At 42.2% G+C, this 17953-nt stretch overlaps 1 protein-coding gene across 9 annotated transcripts in view; it reads right to left on the bottom strand.

Annotated features, from left to right (window-relative positions):
- Nucleotides 1-17953, bottom strand: part of LOC102198833 (membrane-associated phosphatidylinositol transfer protein 2-like) — a 40755-nt gene that overhangs the window by 14934 nt on the left and 7868 nt on the right. For 6 of the 9 annotated variants that reach the window (XM_005722116.2, XM_005722115.2, XM_005722121.2 and 3 more), the window contains exons 2-6: nucleotides 7519-7761; nucleotides 3519-3733; nucleotides 2648-2769; nucleotides 1838-2071; nucleotides 1374-1709 (exon numbers count right to left, since the gene is read on the bottom strand). In XM_005722116.2, coding sequence (XP_005722173.1) covers nucleotides 1374-1709; nucleotides 1838-2071; nucleotides 2648-2769; nucleotides 3519-3733; nucleotides 7519-7596 — 985 coding nt within the window. In that variant the 5' untranslated portion in view covers nucleotides 7597-7761. Of the gene's footprint in view, nucleotides 1-1373; nucleotides 1710-1837; nucleotides 2072-2647; nucleotides 2770-3518; nucleotides 3734-7518; nucleotides 7762-8005; nucleotides 8280-17953 lie in introns of those variants that run through there. The other 3 variants (XM_005722118.2, XM_005722117.2, XM_005722119.2) reach the window with 3 other exon arrangements.

Below are 17953 nucleotides of genomic sequence, written 5' to 3'. Positions count from 1 at the left end.
GAACCCCCAAAAAAAAAAAAAAAAAAAAAAAAAAAGGAAGCGCTATTACTGCACTTCCTGTGCAGCTGTAACCCAAATTCATTCAACCGCAGGTGTGCAAAATGAAAAATGAGACCTCACAGAATCACACAATCCTACTTTAGCTTTGCACCAGCTTGAAGCTTGACCTTACTGACTGAATTCTTCACATACTAGCTTTCTAGTGTGGACGAGTCTGCAGTATCACAGTTTGCTGTGTTCACTTACAGGATATTTGGACTTTGATGTTAGCATGCATAAATATATAAAAGGCAGAAATGAGTCACATGCAAGACTTAACAAATAAGACTTTAACGCACGATGAGATGTAAATACAGTTGTCACAAGAAAGAGTTCAGTACCGTGCAAAAGCCTTGAGCACCCTCGTTTCTTTACATTTTGCTAGGAAAATGGATGCAAGGATTTCCATGCATGTGCAAACACACATGGAAATGTCATATGTAAGGCAAAAACTGAGTTTTTACAATTCTAATGAGCTCGAAAGAAAGAACTCTCTTAGGCAGCTTTTTCATTTCTATAAGTAGTCTTCAGGAATTCTTGCAGGACATTCAAAGCTCTTCTTTGGATGTTGGCTGATTTTTGTTCCATTCTCTGTCAAGATGATCCCACACTGCTTCAATAATGTTGAAATCTGGGCTCTGGGAAGGACTGATAGTGACTGGTTTGTGCTGGATTTTTTTCAATGTTTTTAAAACAAAACAAAACACGACTTTCAGATATTGTTCAACTCCTGAAGATAGTTTTATTTTTTCGGTGTAGTGTCACTTCTTTTTTCCTCAACTTGTCCAGCTTTCGCAGATTGTTTAAGGACATTACTTACCATGTTGAGATATGTCAAGTTTTCAGCTAATAGCTATTCAGGAAACACCTTGTGGGTGTAAAATTTTATGCCTGTCAAACTGTGTTATCTTTGCAATTTTTCGACTAAATGAAGAGGAAGAAACTGCTTTTGTGACAGGTTGCCAGTAACGAAGTGCCTGAAAATAGAATCCAAAACTCGTTCTTATCTGTAGACACAACATTGGTTCATCCCTTGAGTTGTTTGCCTTTACCCTTGAATGGCTCATAAATCAGTGTTAAGTGGTTCAACAAACAAAAATACATACTTCTGAAAATAGTTGAGATAAGAACTGGACTGAAAATGAGAGAAAGAGCAGCCAATGATTAAAGAAAACCTCTCCAGGAGGCCTGGAAAAAAAATTGCTTCTTTGGAAGCAAAAATAATGAAATGAGGGGTGGATCACGACGTTTACACATCACATCAATGTGCCAGCTTCACAAAGTCATACACAGCAGTGATAAGGGTAAATGCATGAAGATGGCATGTTCCTCACCTCCTCTCTTGGATGATCGGGAGGATCGGGAGGAGGTGGACCACTGCTTGGTAAGTATACCTCGTGGCTGCAGAGTTTCTCCTCCTGAGCTGGGAACGACTGCTTCAGCTTCGATACAGCTGATTGCCTCTTTAACCTCCTGGTCTTTGTCTGGAGACGGTGTGCCTCCGTTGGCCTCGGTGGCCTCCTCCGCCTGGCTAAACTGAGCCATCTTCCTGGCCAGGGCCAGCTGGGTTTCCAGCTCCAGCTGCCTGATGTCTTCTATGGTCAGACCATACCACTCATCCTGCCAGCACCAGGCCTGCCGGTGGGCACGCACCATCACCTTTCTTAAACCTAGTGAAAAAACAGTTGCAGAACAATAAACCCTCGCTAACACTGTAACTAAATAGGGTATTAGTAAAATGAATTTTATTTTTTTTTTTTTTTTTTAAATGCAGGAACATCTGGGACCTTCAACTCACCAACATCATGAATAAAGCGTTCAATCTTTGACTGCATGCCCCAGTAGCGGAACTCCACCTTACAGAGCTTGTAGGCACACATGATGGGGGTCTTGCCTGGGTTATTGTTGTACTCTTCTATCCAGTCGTCCCACAGAGGACCCCTCTGGGTCTTGGCTGACTTGTAAAGCCTCGGGTCTTCCTCTGATTTGTACTCATGAGCGGGGATGGGATCTGTCACTATGTCAATTGGGTCTGCAAAAGGCGATTCGTTTTCAGAGGGTAAGCATTTATGGACTCAGGTGTTTGGAAGTTGTTGAGGCTTTACTATTACATTACGGTGTGTGCACAAGTGGGTGGAGCAGTAGTTCCGACTTGTATGAGCTTGTGTTTTACAGCTTCAAATTCTTTTTATAACTGGAATTCCAGCTAACACTATAAGATACACAGACACAAGTGATTTAAATAATTACAATAGTGGAACTGAGTCACTGCGTACCCTAAGAGCCATTCCTTTCAGGGCGTTGTTTTCACTGGGAAAGCACACTCATAACCATAGAAAAATAACAGATGCTGTAACATTAAGCTACCACAAGTGGGCCTCATCCACTGCATATCTTAGTAGCAAGAGGACAGACAGCAAAACGCCTTCAGCTTCTGAATGAGGAGATCATTACTTGCTGTATTGATTCTCTAATGCGGCCATATGCCAACACGCAGCCTGAGCTTGCTTTGTATGTGTGCAATTTGAAAGTGAAATTAGCCACATTATTTTATTATCCGAGTTTTATGTTGACACAGACGTTCGGGGAAGACGTCAAATGGTCTCACCAATAGTCCTCTGTCTTTTCTCTGCTGCTGACATGTTGAAGACATCTGCCTGGTTGCCAGTGTCGGGCTTGTAGTATGTCTCAATGTCAATAGAGAACTTCTCCACAAAGGGACAAGTGTATCTAAGGGAGAAGAAATTTAAAAAAAAAAAAAAAAAGAAATGAAACAACTGTCCCAACAAAGCACCAGTGAGTTTTGTGTCTCCCTTCATTTGGACTCATTTTATATTAATAACTCAAGAGCAGAACTATTTTACTACGAGTGACAACCCCATCTTACTTTTGATTATAAAAGACACTTAAGCCATACCCATCTGCTGCATCTGCAGCAAAACTGTCACTAGTTGAATAGATGTGTCAACAGCACTTGGAGTCTATCAATATCCCGAGTGTGCAGTCAAGGGCACATCTCTTTTCAGCACCTTCACATCTTTGTTTGTCAGACCTCACACAGACAAATGGACTGACGCTCTGAAAGTGAGGGGCTGTCAACGTCTGGCTGTCTGGGAGCACTGCTGGCCATGCGCCGATCTGATGGGCTGCCTCGTAATATTCTGACAACTTGTTCATGGACTTGGAATCATCAAATTAATCACTGAATACAATTATGGCAGAAAATATTATCCTCTGCAGAACCTGGGCTAGATTTTTGTCTGTAAATGAATATAGATCTACCGGCAGCAGCTATGTCACATGCACAAAGCATTTATACTATTAAAATAGTCTGTGTATTTCTACTACCCTGCTTTAAAGAGGTGTCAAGGTTAAAGCTAATGTTACTTTATTGTATCCAAAAGGAGAAAATCCTCCTGTTTCGACACAATGCTGCATTAAAAGTGTCGAGGTGGCCTCCTTACATCACCCAATCTCACCTGGTGCGGGTGTAAGGGTAGGCGTTCCAGGACTCTTCTTCAACCCTCAGTGCCGCTTTGGGCAAGATAGAGCGGAACCAGCTGGGAATGTGCATGCCAATATGGTAGACCTTGTGGGTGTACTGGCCGATCCCGCCCGGTCCATCTGTATACGGCTTGTTTTCTAGGATCTCCACCCCACTGCCTTCACCACAGCTCTCTTCTCTGCTCTTCTTCTGTAAGAGGAATAATGAAAGAAGAAATGCATATTTGCATATTAGTAGAAAAGCACAAAGTGTGGCGGTGTTAGATGAAACAACATAGGATCATTTTTATTCTAATAATTTTTAGTAATAATAATTTCACACTAAATCTAGAACTGATGTTTGAGAACAAACAACTAAATGAATGGGATTTTTGCAGAGACAGTGAGGCATCAGTCTGGGTATGGCAACGACACACACAAAATTAATAGCTTCCTGGAAGCACCTCCAGCTCTGAACGGCATATCAGGAAGATCCGAAAAAAAGAATCAGCGTGTGGAGCCACACCTTTTCTGTATTTACATTGCAGATGCACATAAGAGGAGAAGCCGGGTGGAGCCTGCAGCTGCGGCTGTGTGAAGTCAATGGCGCAAATGTCGGGAATTGCTAGAGGACAATTTGTAATTGTGAAACTTGTGAATGAGAAAACATTAAACAGCAGAACATAGTCCAAATGCTGACGACAGACATGAGGACCATAAAAAGTCAGATTTCTGATGTATCATGTTTTTTTTCCTCTTATCAGCAGTTGTTCAGTGTTAGTATATGCAGCTTAACCTTTGTTTAACTGCGTGTTTAGTGCAGCGATGGCATAATAGGGAGACCGATTCCTCCAGTCAGCTGTGCAGAGCGAGGTGATGGAAGCAAACCAGTGAATCAGTGGAGCAGGGAAGAGGAAGCCATGAGGCATCCAGCACACTGGACCTCATTACCTTTGACAGGTCATTCATTAGCAACCCGCCCAGCTCTCAACAACCCAGACACAGCTCCAAAGACACAGCACAGACACCACCACAGCAACGTCAGACCGGCCGTACACTCAACCAGTAGGCGATGCAGAAACTCAGTCACAGCAAGTGAACAGATAATCTCCAGATTACAGTGCATTATAAAAAGCTCACTACGAAAATACAGAACAAAAATACATATCCACTGATGATGAATTTTAAGCATTTTTTAAAAGGAAAAGTCCAACCTACAAACACTACATCCCCGTGTTTGCCTGTCAAAGGCAGAGTCCCTCCTTCTTCCCTTTGTAGCGCTGGGTAATTTTCTCCAGTTCACCAGAAAAAGATCATAAAACACTGGCCAGGGCGTAGCTGCTCTCATAATGGGAAGAGCGGGAACAGATAACAAGTTTAAAAATAAAGAAACTCTCAATGTAACGTTATATATTACAAAATACAGGACACTTTATTTATTCACATACAGAGGTAAAGTGTACCTTTGGAGTAAAATAAGTGTAGAAGGAGGTACCTTGATGCCCTCTACAGGGAGTCTCTCATGTAAACAGTTTTGCTTTCTTTAAACAGCCATCAAACTTTTGCGAAGTACTCACACCATGATGGCCTGCTATACATGTTTAGACCCAACTACTATGACAGGATAGGAGTCACATCCTGGCATTTTCCTCTCGCGAGGCGCGTTTCCTGCTAGAGATGCTCCTTTTTGAACGATAACTCCACAGTTGCTTATTCAAAACACGTAGGGCCTGTGTGGATGAATGAGGCTCAATGAGAACTGCTCATATTTAAAATCTCACACTTTCTGTATTTTCTTATTACTGTAAATCTCCCGATTGTGAGAAGAATGTGACAATTACCGATCATATAAGAAAGTGTCGTAAGGGGCAAAGGAAAGAACGTGAAAGGAGAGATAGGGTGGGGCGCAGCCTGGTGAGGTGGAGATATGACTAGGCTGTCCTAAGGCCCCGGCTTCGTTTATGAGGCTTTCACAGAGGATGGATTGCAGGCGGGCGGACAGGGCTACATGCTGCGGTTGCCCTGGTAACATAAAGCAATGAAGTGAGGGTAGCCATGCTCCCTTTCCTTCCACCCCCTCTCTCAAATTTCTTCCCATCCCTTCTTCACTGCCTCTCTTTTTATCCTCCATTTCCTCATTCACTCCTTCTCGTGAACAAAACCTGACCACTGGCATGCTGCTGATGTCATGGTTGCCATAGTGACAGAAGCCTCAGCGCACCGAGTCTGTTTAGAGGCGGTTAGGTCAGGGGGAAAGGTAACTATGGGTCAATACGATGTTGGAACTCTTCGTCCTGGGATTTTGTTTACATACTTAAGAGTTCACGCGCAAAGAATTTCTTTAGTAGACTTTCTCACGTGTTCTGCCTTTGTCCTGAAAATATGAAAGGCAAGCAGTTCAAGACTAAAAAAATATTTTTTTTTTTTTTTTTTTATTTTTTTTTTTTTTAAAGATTAATTAACTCTTCACGAATACAATGAAGGTGAATTATGTGGTGAGGAAGAAGTGTGCCGCAGAGCCCGACATGTGCCGTCTTGAAACGTCTGCTTGCTTTGGGGCATGTCCTCTGAGTCATGTTCCCACACATCTACAACTCAAGCAGACAACCTGTCTGCTGGATACAGCATCGGGAGGACGTTTAGAAAAGCAAGCAAACATCTTTATCATCTGAAAAAAATAAACAAATAAATCTGAAATTCTTTAGAAGACGTACACACTCTTTCTACACTCATTTCAGCTTATGCAGAGAAAACCGGTAACTGGTGAGACCGTTGCAACAACCAAATTCTCTCTCTTATCCTCTCTCAAATACTCGCTCTCTCTATTTGCAGTGATGTAATGCAGCTAGTGACACAGGCTGTTTTTAAAGTACACGGCAAAAACAAGGAGAGGCTTTCAGAGTCAATACAGTTGAATTAATCTCTATGTAGCCTTGTTATACCTGTGGGTGGATATTAATTTTAAACAACCCCGTCAACATCCTTATTTGGCTGTAAGATTAACAGCTGGTCTACATCATGAAAGCATCCTGGGCTTTCCTTACCCAAGTCATAAATGCTGAACCTATCCAACAAAGCTGAACCCTGAGAGATGAAGGTCACAAATAAAGCTCCCACGTTTGACTCTTAAGATGCCGATTTCTCTTGATACTTTGCTTTGAATTTACTCTGCACTCTTTGTGAATCTTATTTTCTGATAACAAAAAGCAACCAGACTCACATTACCATCGCAATGCAAGATCAGCAAAGAGGCAAAATGCATCGAAACTCAAAAAACCTCAACTTGATCAAACAGGTCTGTAACTTCAGCTTGCTCTGCAATGATCGTAAAACACACATTACGTAACCGTGCAGCTCAAATCCAAACAAATGCACCTAATGCCTAATATGCACATCTCTGAACTATAAATAACACTGTATTTTTACCACAGCCTGAGTCTTGGCATCAATACCTCCTCTGTGTACTGCTGGATTAAGTAAATCTACCTTCATGTACACATGCCATATGAAGAGGATATAATGCTGCACAGCAGAACTAAAGCTATTTAAATGGGCCCTTTCTGCAGGCGCTGTAAACCCTAATGCTCTAACACAGACCCTCCATCTCCAGCTAAGGGCCTGCTTTGACAAATGAAAGCAGTATGTCCATCTCCGTCGCAGCAGTGTGTGTACATGGCGTTTCATCGAGTGCAGAAACATGCGGTCTATGACAGCTTTAAACAGCCAGCTTCAGAGAGTTTAAACTGGATAATCTATCAGCACACAGGCTCTCTTTGTTTAGTTGCTCCACCAACGTCACGCATCATACGACCAATCGTTTTCATCATTGAGTATGCTGTGATTGCACACTTCAAGAACTCCCTGTGTTACTTTATCTCCTCTTTGACTGCTCGTTTTCGTCCCCTCGTTTCTGCGGTTGTTCATTTTTAGTTAGGTGCGTGTGTGTGTGTGTGTGTGGGTGAGGATTTGCTGGAAACCATGGTTGTGTTGCCTCACCTGTATCATATAAAGCTGGGCGATGCGGTACTCCTCCACACTCATGGGCATGGGGATGCGGTACTCCTTGATGAGCATGGTGAAGCTTGGAGAAGGGGGATAGGGGGATCAGGGAGGAGATTGACAAGGGAACGGGGAAGGGAGGGATAGAGGGAAAGGGAGGGGGAGAGAGGGAAGAAGAGACTCGGGATGCTCCTATACGAGACTTGTCAAATCACCAGCTGAAGTCCACATTGATGGCTCCTGTGGAGGTGAAAGAAAACGTAAAGAAAACTGGGTTATGGGTGCTGCATATTAATGCAAAACATCCCATTTGTAGAGTGTGTTAGTCAAAACATATGGATAAAGTTAACATCTTAAAATTCCTAATGATTATTCCAGATCCCAACATTCAAAAATCAGAAAGCAGCAGTAAAAAATATCAATAATGGGCAAAACCTGTCAGCACACAGACTAAATTCTGAATCTGTCTAACTCTGCTACACACATCGGAGGACAAAGATCCCCTCTCGTGGCTCACAGGCAGATGAAGAAAAGAGCCAAAGTGTCATTCAGAACATATGCTCCGTGTAGTAGATATCTACTCCAAGCCTTGGCAATGAAGACAAGCACCGGTGTTGTGCCTCCATCCAGCATCGCAAATCCAAGTAAAGCACTTCCTAGGATAAATACTCCTTCTTATACACAGGCTACTGCGTGTGTGTTTTTGTGTGTAGGTGTGTGGCCAGAGTCTACGAAGAGCACCCATGCCTTGCCGACAGTCCCGACAGCCACCCTTTTTCTTCCAGCGGTCCAGCACCGTCACATGGGGTGCTAAGTTAGCATAAGAGGGATTACAGTAGAGTGGGAGGCATTATATAACAGTGTAAGAGCCCCCCTGTTCATGATCGAGGTTTCACAAATAAGAAATACACAAAGCATTGTTTTCAAACCACTGGGTAGAATAGGGGTAGGTGTGGGCTATACATACACAACGTGTGGGTGGCGTGAGTTGCAGAAGTCTGCTTTGACCGTTAAGGCAAGAAAACAGCTCTCCGAAGCTAAAAAAAGTACAAAACAAGATCACGCCTATGCAGCACCATACTGCACTGTAGTGGAAGTTTAGCTAAATAACTGTCACAGGCATTATCTCCTTTCCAGGTTATGTTTTCAAATTCTCAAACTTGGATATTTTAACAGCAAAGATTTAAAGGTGTGTACTTTGATAAAGCACTTATTTGAGTCAGTTGACCCTGAATCCTCTCTTAGTTACTCTGCAATAGGCATAGGCTGCTCAGGGTTTCTCACGAGTGCATCTTCTTCTCCCTTCATACACCAGTCTGCATTTAATCATTAGTTACTATTAATCTCTGGCTCTCTTCCACAGTGCATCTTTTATCCTGTCTTTCACCCCTTGCCCCCAACCAGTTTGATTCTGCCAGAGAATTCTTCCTGTTAAAAGTTAGTTCTTCCTTCCCACTGTCCCCAAGTGTTTGCTCATTGGGGGTCACTGGATAGTTGGGGTCTTCACCGTGCCATATAAAGAACCTTAAGCGAGTGTAATGATATAAATAAAACTGAGTTTAACTGAAATTTAAGATAAAGTTCAGCCTGTTTTCAGATAGGTCAGGTGAAAGCACATTAGGCAGGATCTTAGTTATGCTGCCGAGGAGACTATAGTGCACAACACCATCCTGACGCTGCTGATTTAGCTATTTAGCCAAATGTGACCACACAGTCTTGCATAACCTTAATATTTACCAATTTCTGAACTATGGAAGCTATTGGACCTTGCTCAGGAATGCGTCCATTCTGTGTAATCACTCTAATCACATCAATATCCCCCCTGCGTCACTTATCCAACAAACAAAGGCCAGGTTTGGTTGAACCAACAGACCCATTCCCTCCAATGATTGAATGTTTGAATGCCGCTAAAGAAAAGCTTTTATCTATAGACTTTACCGAGGCTGGAAAGAAGACGCAGCCTGACCGACTTCACATCTGGAACAGCAGCTGTTTACTAAAATATTAGGAAGTGTTCTGCTTCTATACATTTTTTTGTGATTTCTTTACAGTGAAGAACAAAGCATTGACAAAATCAGAGCAGAACACCACATTTTGCTGAAAATAACTGCACTCTTGGGGGGGATGCTAGAATAAAACTAGGCTACATGGAGAGGCCCAGAGGAAAGCCTGCAGCTCTGGAGCCCAAGGAGTCTTTAGAAGTTAATCAATAAGGATAAGCACTTTGCACTAACAGCCTCAAAGTAACATTTACTCCAAGCATGATTTAAAAATCTGGCAACACTGTTAATGCAGATGCATTTATTGATGCAAGAAATGAGTCTGAGTATTTTCTCTTGACCACAGATTATGGATGTATTAACTGTACTGATTTGGAGGTCATTCGTTTGACAATGATAAGACTACTTCTTTTACTGTCTGCTGTCTACTATTGCTTTATGAATCAAAGTTCAGCCCCCAACGGCCAGCCTACACACACACGGAAGTGACAGCAGGTATGCAAATACCACAACAAGGACACAGCAAACAAACAGAAAGCAAGAAAAACCAGTAGGCAGCTCAACAGAGGGACCCTGTCCACCCAAAGCGGAGCTCTGTCCGACAGCATGTGTTCAGAAGCTGTTGTGATGATGCTCTGCAGGGATTAGCAGCAATACTGATGCAGGTTAGTTATGTCACTATTCTGCAGGATTACAGCAGTATTGCTACTGGTGAGCATTGCACAAAGCAACCATTCCCCACCATCTTGATTACTCAATTAAATTCAGTCTTTAAAAAAAAAAAAAAAAAAAGTAACATACAAGCTAAATTCTGTTTTGTGCACATAATGAAAGTAAGTACTCGTATTTGGCTTAAGTCTGATTTTATATACCAGCAAATGTGAGTCATATTTATGCCTTGTTGGGCAGAGACTAGGAAGTTATTTCCACCCTCTATAATCTGCGGTTCCAGCTTAAAATATGTTTTTCCTTCTTCTTCAGTAAAACGTTTGGTTTCAGTGGAAAGCTTATGCACCACTTTCCAGCATCTGTCTCCTCTTGTCCGGCTGCAGTTGTGTAAACTCAGTGAAGCAACAATCTCACATGGACACACCCAAACTTTATACACATTTGACAGCATACATCTTGTATTGTATATTTATGTATTGTGTCTACGGTTGTATTGACTACACATTATAAGGCCTCCTGAATTAGCTAATTTAAATAAATAAATAAATAAATAAATAAATAAATAAATAAATAAATAAAAAGGAAAGCCTTTCCTCCTGCTGGTTTAAACCTGTGATTCTCCAACTTTCATTTTTGACTGATGCAGATGCAGTGCACAGCACAGGACCGGTAATGTACGATTCACCAGCAGACTCGAGAGAGTACTGGCACCATGCTTGACCCAGAAAAAAAGCACTCTCACACACAGAGCTTAAAAATAGCCTGGTCACAATAATCCAAGCATACGCAAGCAGAGCGCTTGACGTTGTTTGTGCAGAGAATATGCTCATTCCCTTCTAAAAATACTGTCTCTGCCCCCCTCTAGGCAGTGACGCAACAGCAGCACAAGCCCATGCACAGCGCTCATCACAAAGCAGCCCCCAATGTTCCTGCTCCTGTTTCGACAAAGCTGAAGACAGCGATAGCTACAAGACACTTTGAGTGGGATTGCCTTTTGTACCTCTTCCTGCTACCGTTTCGTGATCCTGTGCGGCCGGCATACACCCTGAGGTGCACAATGCTACATCACAAAGTGTGATGAGCCATCGAAGGTATTAAATTTTTTTTATTTATTTTTTTTAAATGCAATCCTCCAGGCAGGAGTGTTATTGTACCAAGTGATTCATTTTTTCCTTTTTCAAAAGGTGAATTAGACACTAAAAATCAGCGTCAATACAGAAACGTTCCAGGTAACATGATGAATAATACAAGAGGAGCCATAAGGGTGACGCCTTTAATCATGGCTACATCTGTCTGACTACAAAAGCCTTTCTCAATAAACAAGTGTGGAGAGCGCTGCACATCTGGTCACGTCTATCCACTGATAAGTGACATAAACAGATGAAACCTGCTTACTCCACAGAACACAGACCAGCATATCCTTCGGGTCGATTGCTTTGACATAAACATGAAATGTGCCTTTCACTCTTGGCTTTCCTTGCCACTCCACACTGTCCTTCACTCTCATAATGGAAAGTGGCATGACTTAATCTGTCCAAAGACATGATATATGCACAGTAAACAGACAGATCCCCAGGACAGAGAGCAGCAGCTGGGCCTTGCTGTCAAACACGGAGCAATACCGAGAGGGCAGTGGTGACTCACTGGAGGCTTTTCCCAAAGGCTGCAATGGTGGCGCTCCTTTAAATTTAGCAGTGTTTTATAGAGCACAGTGCTGAGGCTGCGCACCAGAGAAGGCGGTAAATTCCAGGGATCGGTGGCTCACGTGACCGTTAAAATACAAGTGGAACATATTAGCCTCCCGGCTTGCCTGAAATACAGCAGATCGGTTTCACACTTTTGCTCTCGTATCACAGAGGCAACCTCGGTTATGGCAACTGCCTCAGCTTGTGATAAGAATCCTTGATTGAGTTGATGGGCTTACCGACCAATCCAGTTAAAATGTCAAGAGGCTTAAGACAAATGTATTCGTGCTGGGCCGTAAACGCACACAAATGAGGGAGTTTACCATCCATCTACGAGCCTAAAGAAGCCTTTGGGCTTATTTCGAACTCTAACTTCAGTCTCAAACATACTGAGATTATAAGGTGAAGGGTCTAATGAGGGCAAAGAATGAAGAGTATTTATCAGATAAACAGTATTTTTGTGACAATACACCCAACAAAACCCACCCCCTTTAGGCACCAATAAAGAAATTTAATAAAACACGCACGCACGCACGCGCACGCACGCACACGCACACACACGCACACACACGCACACACACACACACACGCACACACACACACACACACACACGACTGGGACTGGCCAAAGGCCGTGTTTTACCTTGCTTGATTTCAATACAGCACTGGAGGAGTGAGCAAACATTGAGCCTCTCTCTTTAATGAAAAAGCTTTTTTTTTTTTTTTTTTTTTTAAATATGTGACACCACACAATGCACAGCTCAAACAAAAGCAAAGCAAGAGCATTATGATGGTTCTTTAGTTAGCCTCAGTTTAAAACAAGTCTGATGCTGACTTAAGATGAGAGAATCAGTTTCATATGGAAAAACAAACCAATGTGTGAGTAATCACCTTTGGAAGCCGTGTTATAAGCTGAAAAAAAAAAAAAAACCAGTATAATCTTGTAAAAATAAAGGGGCCAAATAATGGTGAGTCATCTTGTTCTTATACAGTAAATACAATGAGCGCCGTATGCATTCTGAAACATATCCATCACCCTTTCCCATCCCTCAGGTCCACAATCTTCCACAAACTATGAAGGTGGGAAGCACAACCTGCCCTTGTTCTTTACTCATCATCACAGCACAAGGGGAAAGCTAAAAATACTTGACACCCTGTGAGCATCTCCTGCATTGTGTTCCTCCTCCTCCTTCTCGTCCTCTACCTCCTACAGTAGCCCTGCAAGTATGATCTGCTTCTAAAAATGAGCCTGCACAGGGAGGGAATGAACGAGAGCAAAAAGAAATCGAGCTCAGGCACAGCTGAACATGGTGTCGTGAAACTGCAGTTTGATTACCACAGAGAAAGGGATTTGTTAACACGAACAAACAAATGAATAATCTTCTATTAACTGTGAGTTTTAGTTTTAGTGTGTATACCCACTTGGAAGATATCTAAAAACAAACAAACAAAAAAAAAAACAATATACATTTAAAGAGTGTCATAACTGCTCATTTGATGTGAAAAGCTCTCCTTGTGCAACATACAGAAGAATTAGATATTAGAAGAAAGCCACACCTGTTGCAAAGATATCTGCCATTTTTGCAAGATCTCGAGGTGAACATGATTTTAATCTAAAGCAGGTCATCTAATTTAACAGAGTGCAGGAACCACTGGAATATAGGTTTTACATTTGACACCGGCATCATGTAATTAAAATTCAAAAATAAATAAATCGGGTGCTTAGTGACCGCTGAGAACTTTAAGCCCCTTTAATAATTGGAGCCATTGTTTTCTTATGCCTCAGTGGTGCTCGTCAACGCCACAGTGGTCCAAAATGGGCCCGTTGCATACCAACACCATCTCTAACCAACCCCACGCTTCACTCAGAACTCCAAAATTAGATGACCTTATATGAAAATTGCACTTGGATTAATCAGTTACGTGCCAAGGTTAAACGAGGATCTTCCCTTGCTGTCATTCTCTGAAAGTGCTCAGTGAGCCTAAATGAGCTGCGTAGAGAGAGCGTGTTATATAACTCAGCAGATACAGAAAAGGAAAGTGTCGCTACGCTCGCATTTTGCCCATTCCATTAACTAATTCATGTAGCCCAGCAGACCAAAAGGAAAGGAAATGCTTTGGTGCATTTAGACAATCTCTCCAAAACATTCTCATCAGTCACTCTTCGAGTGTTTGGCAGCAACAAGACGCTGATTCAAATTAAGGCCTTCTTGCTAATGTGGAGACTATTGCAGAGTGCATGCTTACCAGTGCCACAAAGGCTTGGACGGATAACAACAAATGAATTTCCATTATCACTGCCACTCTCTGTCTCTCACAACAGTGAGAAGCAGCTTTGGTTATGTGGCATACGACAGCACTGTGGCTGAGATTCATTACTGCGCTAACACCTACACTATAACTCTATAAAAGACTGTGGGCACATGCGTGTGTATCGCAACCTGCAGAGAGGAAAGTGAGCGCTTGATATGAAGCGTTTAAAAAGACGCTGAAACATCTGCAAACTGCAGAAGCAGCAGGGCTACGAGTAAAATATTTATCAGTTGTGATAGACAAAGGTCGTGGTCACTGCAAAAGTATAGAAGCAGATAAAGCTTAAAGGCAAGTGTAAACAGAAATCATTGTGCCTTGCCTGGGGTCTATTTTTAGTCTCTCACATTTAAAAAGAAAAAAAAAATGCAACATTCTGTTTTTTGAATGACAATGTCACAGAAGAGAAAGAAAATGCATTACACTCAACAAAACTTGAGAAGAAAAATGTTTTGCCTTAGGCCAAAATGTATTTTCTTTCCTGCCCCTTTATCCTCTCCATCATTGCTTGAACAGGGGGTTACCATGGAGACACAGAGGGGCCTTTCCTTATTGGTTGCCAAGATGAAGTCAGAGTGACGGGGGAAAGTAGAGACCAGACGCTGCCGGGGCTGATACTGGTTTCTCCCGTTTCCCCTGTCTCCACTTTCACTTTTGTCGGTCTCTTTTCCCTCCTGCCGCAGCTCATTTCCACGGCAATCTGCTATAGAAGCCTCATCGATTCATACAGCAACCCGAAATATCTGCAACTGTGTCAGCATGCAGGATTTAAATGTGGCCCAAAAAAACAAAAACAGAAAAACAAAACATCAAATAGCCAAGAAAATTCACGATGAGACTTGAAAATCCTTACATGCTGGTTCAAGACTAGTTTCCTTCTGCGTCTACTGTACTATGCTTAAAATTAATAAAAAAAATTAAATAGACACGCATGTTACTTCCTGCAGCACATCAAGCGTTGAAAGGTGGCCTATGCCCTGTCAGTTTAATGCTAGTTCTCTTTGTGAAGTTTAAAATTAACCAAGTAAACCACTGACAGATCCTCTTTCAAAAACAGCAGTCAGTTACAAGAAAGTGGAAAGAAAAACAAACTCTCTGTGCCAGCTTCACACACTAGCTTAGAGGAAAGTGGATCCGAAAACATCTCTGTGAATCGAGGACACAGAAACTAAAAGTGTGCAAAGTTGAAATGGTGTACCTACTAAAACAGACTGGTTTTGAATGTTATGACAGTTTAATCCCTCACAAGCCCCTCATATCAAACTAAAGTCTTATTTGGCCAAGTGCATAAAGTCCAAGCAATTCACAAAAAAGGGAGGACAAATCTGATGTCAACTCAATTATCGACACCAGTCTCAGTCGGTGCTTTGGTCTGTGTGCCAACCTTGTACTTTCTGGGTTACAACTCAAATCACTGAATCATCACCTTCAGTGTGCGTCACTGCTCATTTCAAGGTTACTGTGCATAAAGCACATTTAAAAGGTCAATGATAAGAAAGCTGCTCATAAAAAAAGCCCAAGGTTACAGGCTGCCCTTTGGTGAAATACCTTAAACCCCTTTATGTAGCACAAATAACGCAGCCTTCCAAAAAGTGCTCTACCCACTCACCAAAGAGTGAAGCAGCTTCTTCTACTGACCATAAAAGGCCATTTTCAAAGATGCTCTTGGTAAGTGTCTGTGGCTAATACTGCAGCGGGTTGTGAGGTCAGCTTTCCAGCCTTGTGGAAAGCCTGGTTATGGGATTTTCTTATCAGAGCAAGGGCTATAAAAACCCCACAAATTCTCACTACAGTAACAGATATACAATAAAAGTCTCTAACTTCTCCCTTTCTCTCTCACACAGGCACACAACTCTGAAAGAAGGAAGACGTGGCACTTTGTCTGCCACGTAAGAACGGGCAATACAGAGAGACCGCCCGAAAAGAAAAAAGCCTGTACAGTGAGAGCAAAAAAGTAAGCGTGAGACGCTGAGTTAGGGTCCAAAGGGGTCTATTTTTAGGTTCAGAAAAATCAGGTGTCTCTGACCAGTGGAAAAGAAAGAGGAACATGGGTAAAGTGACATGAACCAGCGCTGCTGCTTTCATTTTACGAAGTCCATGTGACTCAGAGCGCTGCGAGGGCTCAGGGCAGAACCAAAAAAAGGAAACAGATATAAAATGGCACTTGTGCATCATACTGATGTAAAAGCTGCAGAGATAAATACTTACATTTCTAAAATATGTGAAATAAACATGGCTGACTCATAACTAATGTGGAGATAGAATAAGGAGGCGTGAAAAAGTCCACTGACGAGCACTTTCTTAATGGTGAAAGCAGCATTTCTAATTCACAGCTGACTGATCCTTCGTCGCTCGATTTACTTTCCCTCCCAGAAGCAGATCGTTCTGCCTAAGAGCTAAAAGGTTTCCCGGCACAGAGAGCATGTGCCAGACTGCCTTGATATCCCTTCATCTACAAGGTTGATGATTATGGCCAGGAAAAAAAATAAAACATGCCAGCCCTCTTAGAGGATGTGCATAAACTCGATTTATCTTCCAGAAAAAATGAAGCTCGAGAAAGGACACAGGAAGGTGGACGATTTCTATAAAAAGACTTCGGCTCTTCTTTGGAGTCTGCCCACACTGCGAGAAAAACTTGTGTCCAAATGAAGGAGGACATGGAGCAGACGCGTGCAAAGCGTACGCCTTTGTCTCATTTCCCAGACAACGCCACTGTAGGAGCATTAGCAATGATATGCCATTCATCAGCCGGCTCATCAGGGATGCGTGGGGACAGGTTGTACCCCTGTTGTCCCTGTCAACAGCTCAACACCAGCATTAGCATCACCTGTTTTGTTTAAGAGAGCTGAGGGTGGGAGAGCGAGATGGGGGGGGAAAAAAAAAAAAAAAGGACAGAGTCTGCGGAGCTCGAAGTGCAGGGAAAACACAGTGTTCCCTTCAGTGCTTGGCCAGCACCCAGGTACATGATGGAAGCTCATCTGAAGTACTGTCATGATGCGTGATTGTCCGCTCAAGATGAATTAAAAGAAAAATTAGACCTTGAAATAACCAGCCAGCTGGCAATGTGTCCCTATGCTCCCATCAGAAATTGTAAGAGATGTTTGTTTTTTGTTTTTTTAGGAGTGCATCAAATCCCTGCAGGTTCCTGAATGATTGAAAAGGCACAGATGACAGCATTTAGTTTCTGGTTAGTGAAATTGACTGAATATCCTTCGGGATGCACTGCAAAATCTTTTGCACGACTTTAAAAAGGGACACACAAGCTATTATGAACATACGATTGGAAAATGATTGTATTTGTCTCAAACGGTCGGTGAGGAAAATGGATGATGACAAACCCTCCAGTTTTACAGGAAAAAGTATAATAAGAGTATATGTGTAAGTAGTATATAAATAATTGCTGGATTCCTTTCTGTGATTAGTGACCTCATTTGTTGCCCGAATAAAATAAATAAATAAAAAAGATTCTTCATTTAAAGCCTCTGGGGCACTTACCCACTGAAACCATGAGAGCTCTGCGTTAAGTCTGCATTGCTACAGACGTGGCCTTAGGTAATTAAATATCCCTATAGTGCTGTGAGATTAAACATGGTTTTACCAATAAAAGCAGGGGGAAAAAAACAAAAGCGAAGATAAGTACAAAAGGGTAACCCAAATACGACTGATACAGGAAATAATTTTACATGAAACCAGAAGAATGCAGAATGTGGTATTTTACACATCTTGTTTATTTATTCGTGAACAATTTCTTTTAAGTTTTGCTTATTT

This window comes from Pundamilia nyererei, unplaced genomic scaffold (genome assembly GCF_000239375.1).
Source record: "Pundamilia nyererei isolate P.nyererei 1_Seehausen unplaced genomic scaffold, PunNye1.0 scaffold00006, whole genome shotgun sequence".
Lineage (NCBI taxonomy): Eukaryota > Metazoa > Chordata > Actinopteri > Cichliformes > Cichlidae > Pundamilia > Pundamilia nyererei.
The sequence above is the reverse complement of the archived record's forward strand: the minus strand, read 5'-3'. Positions and strand labels throughout refer to the sequence as shown.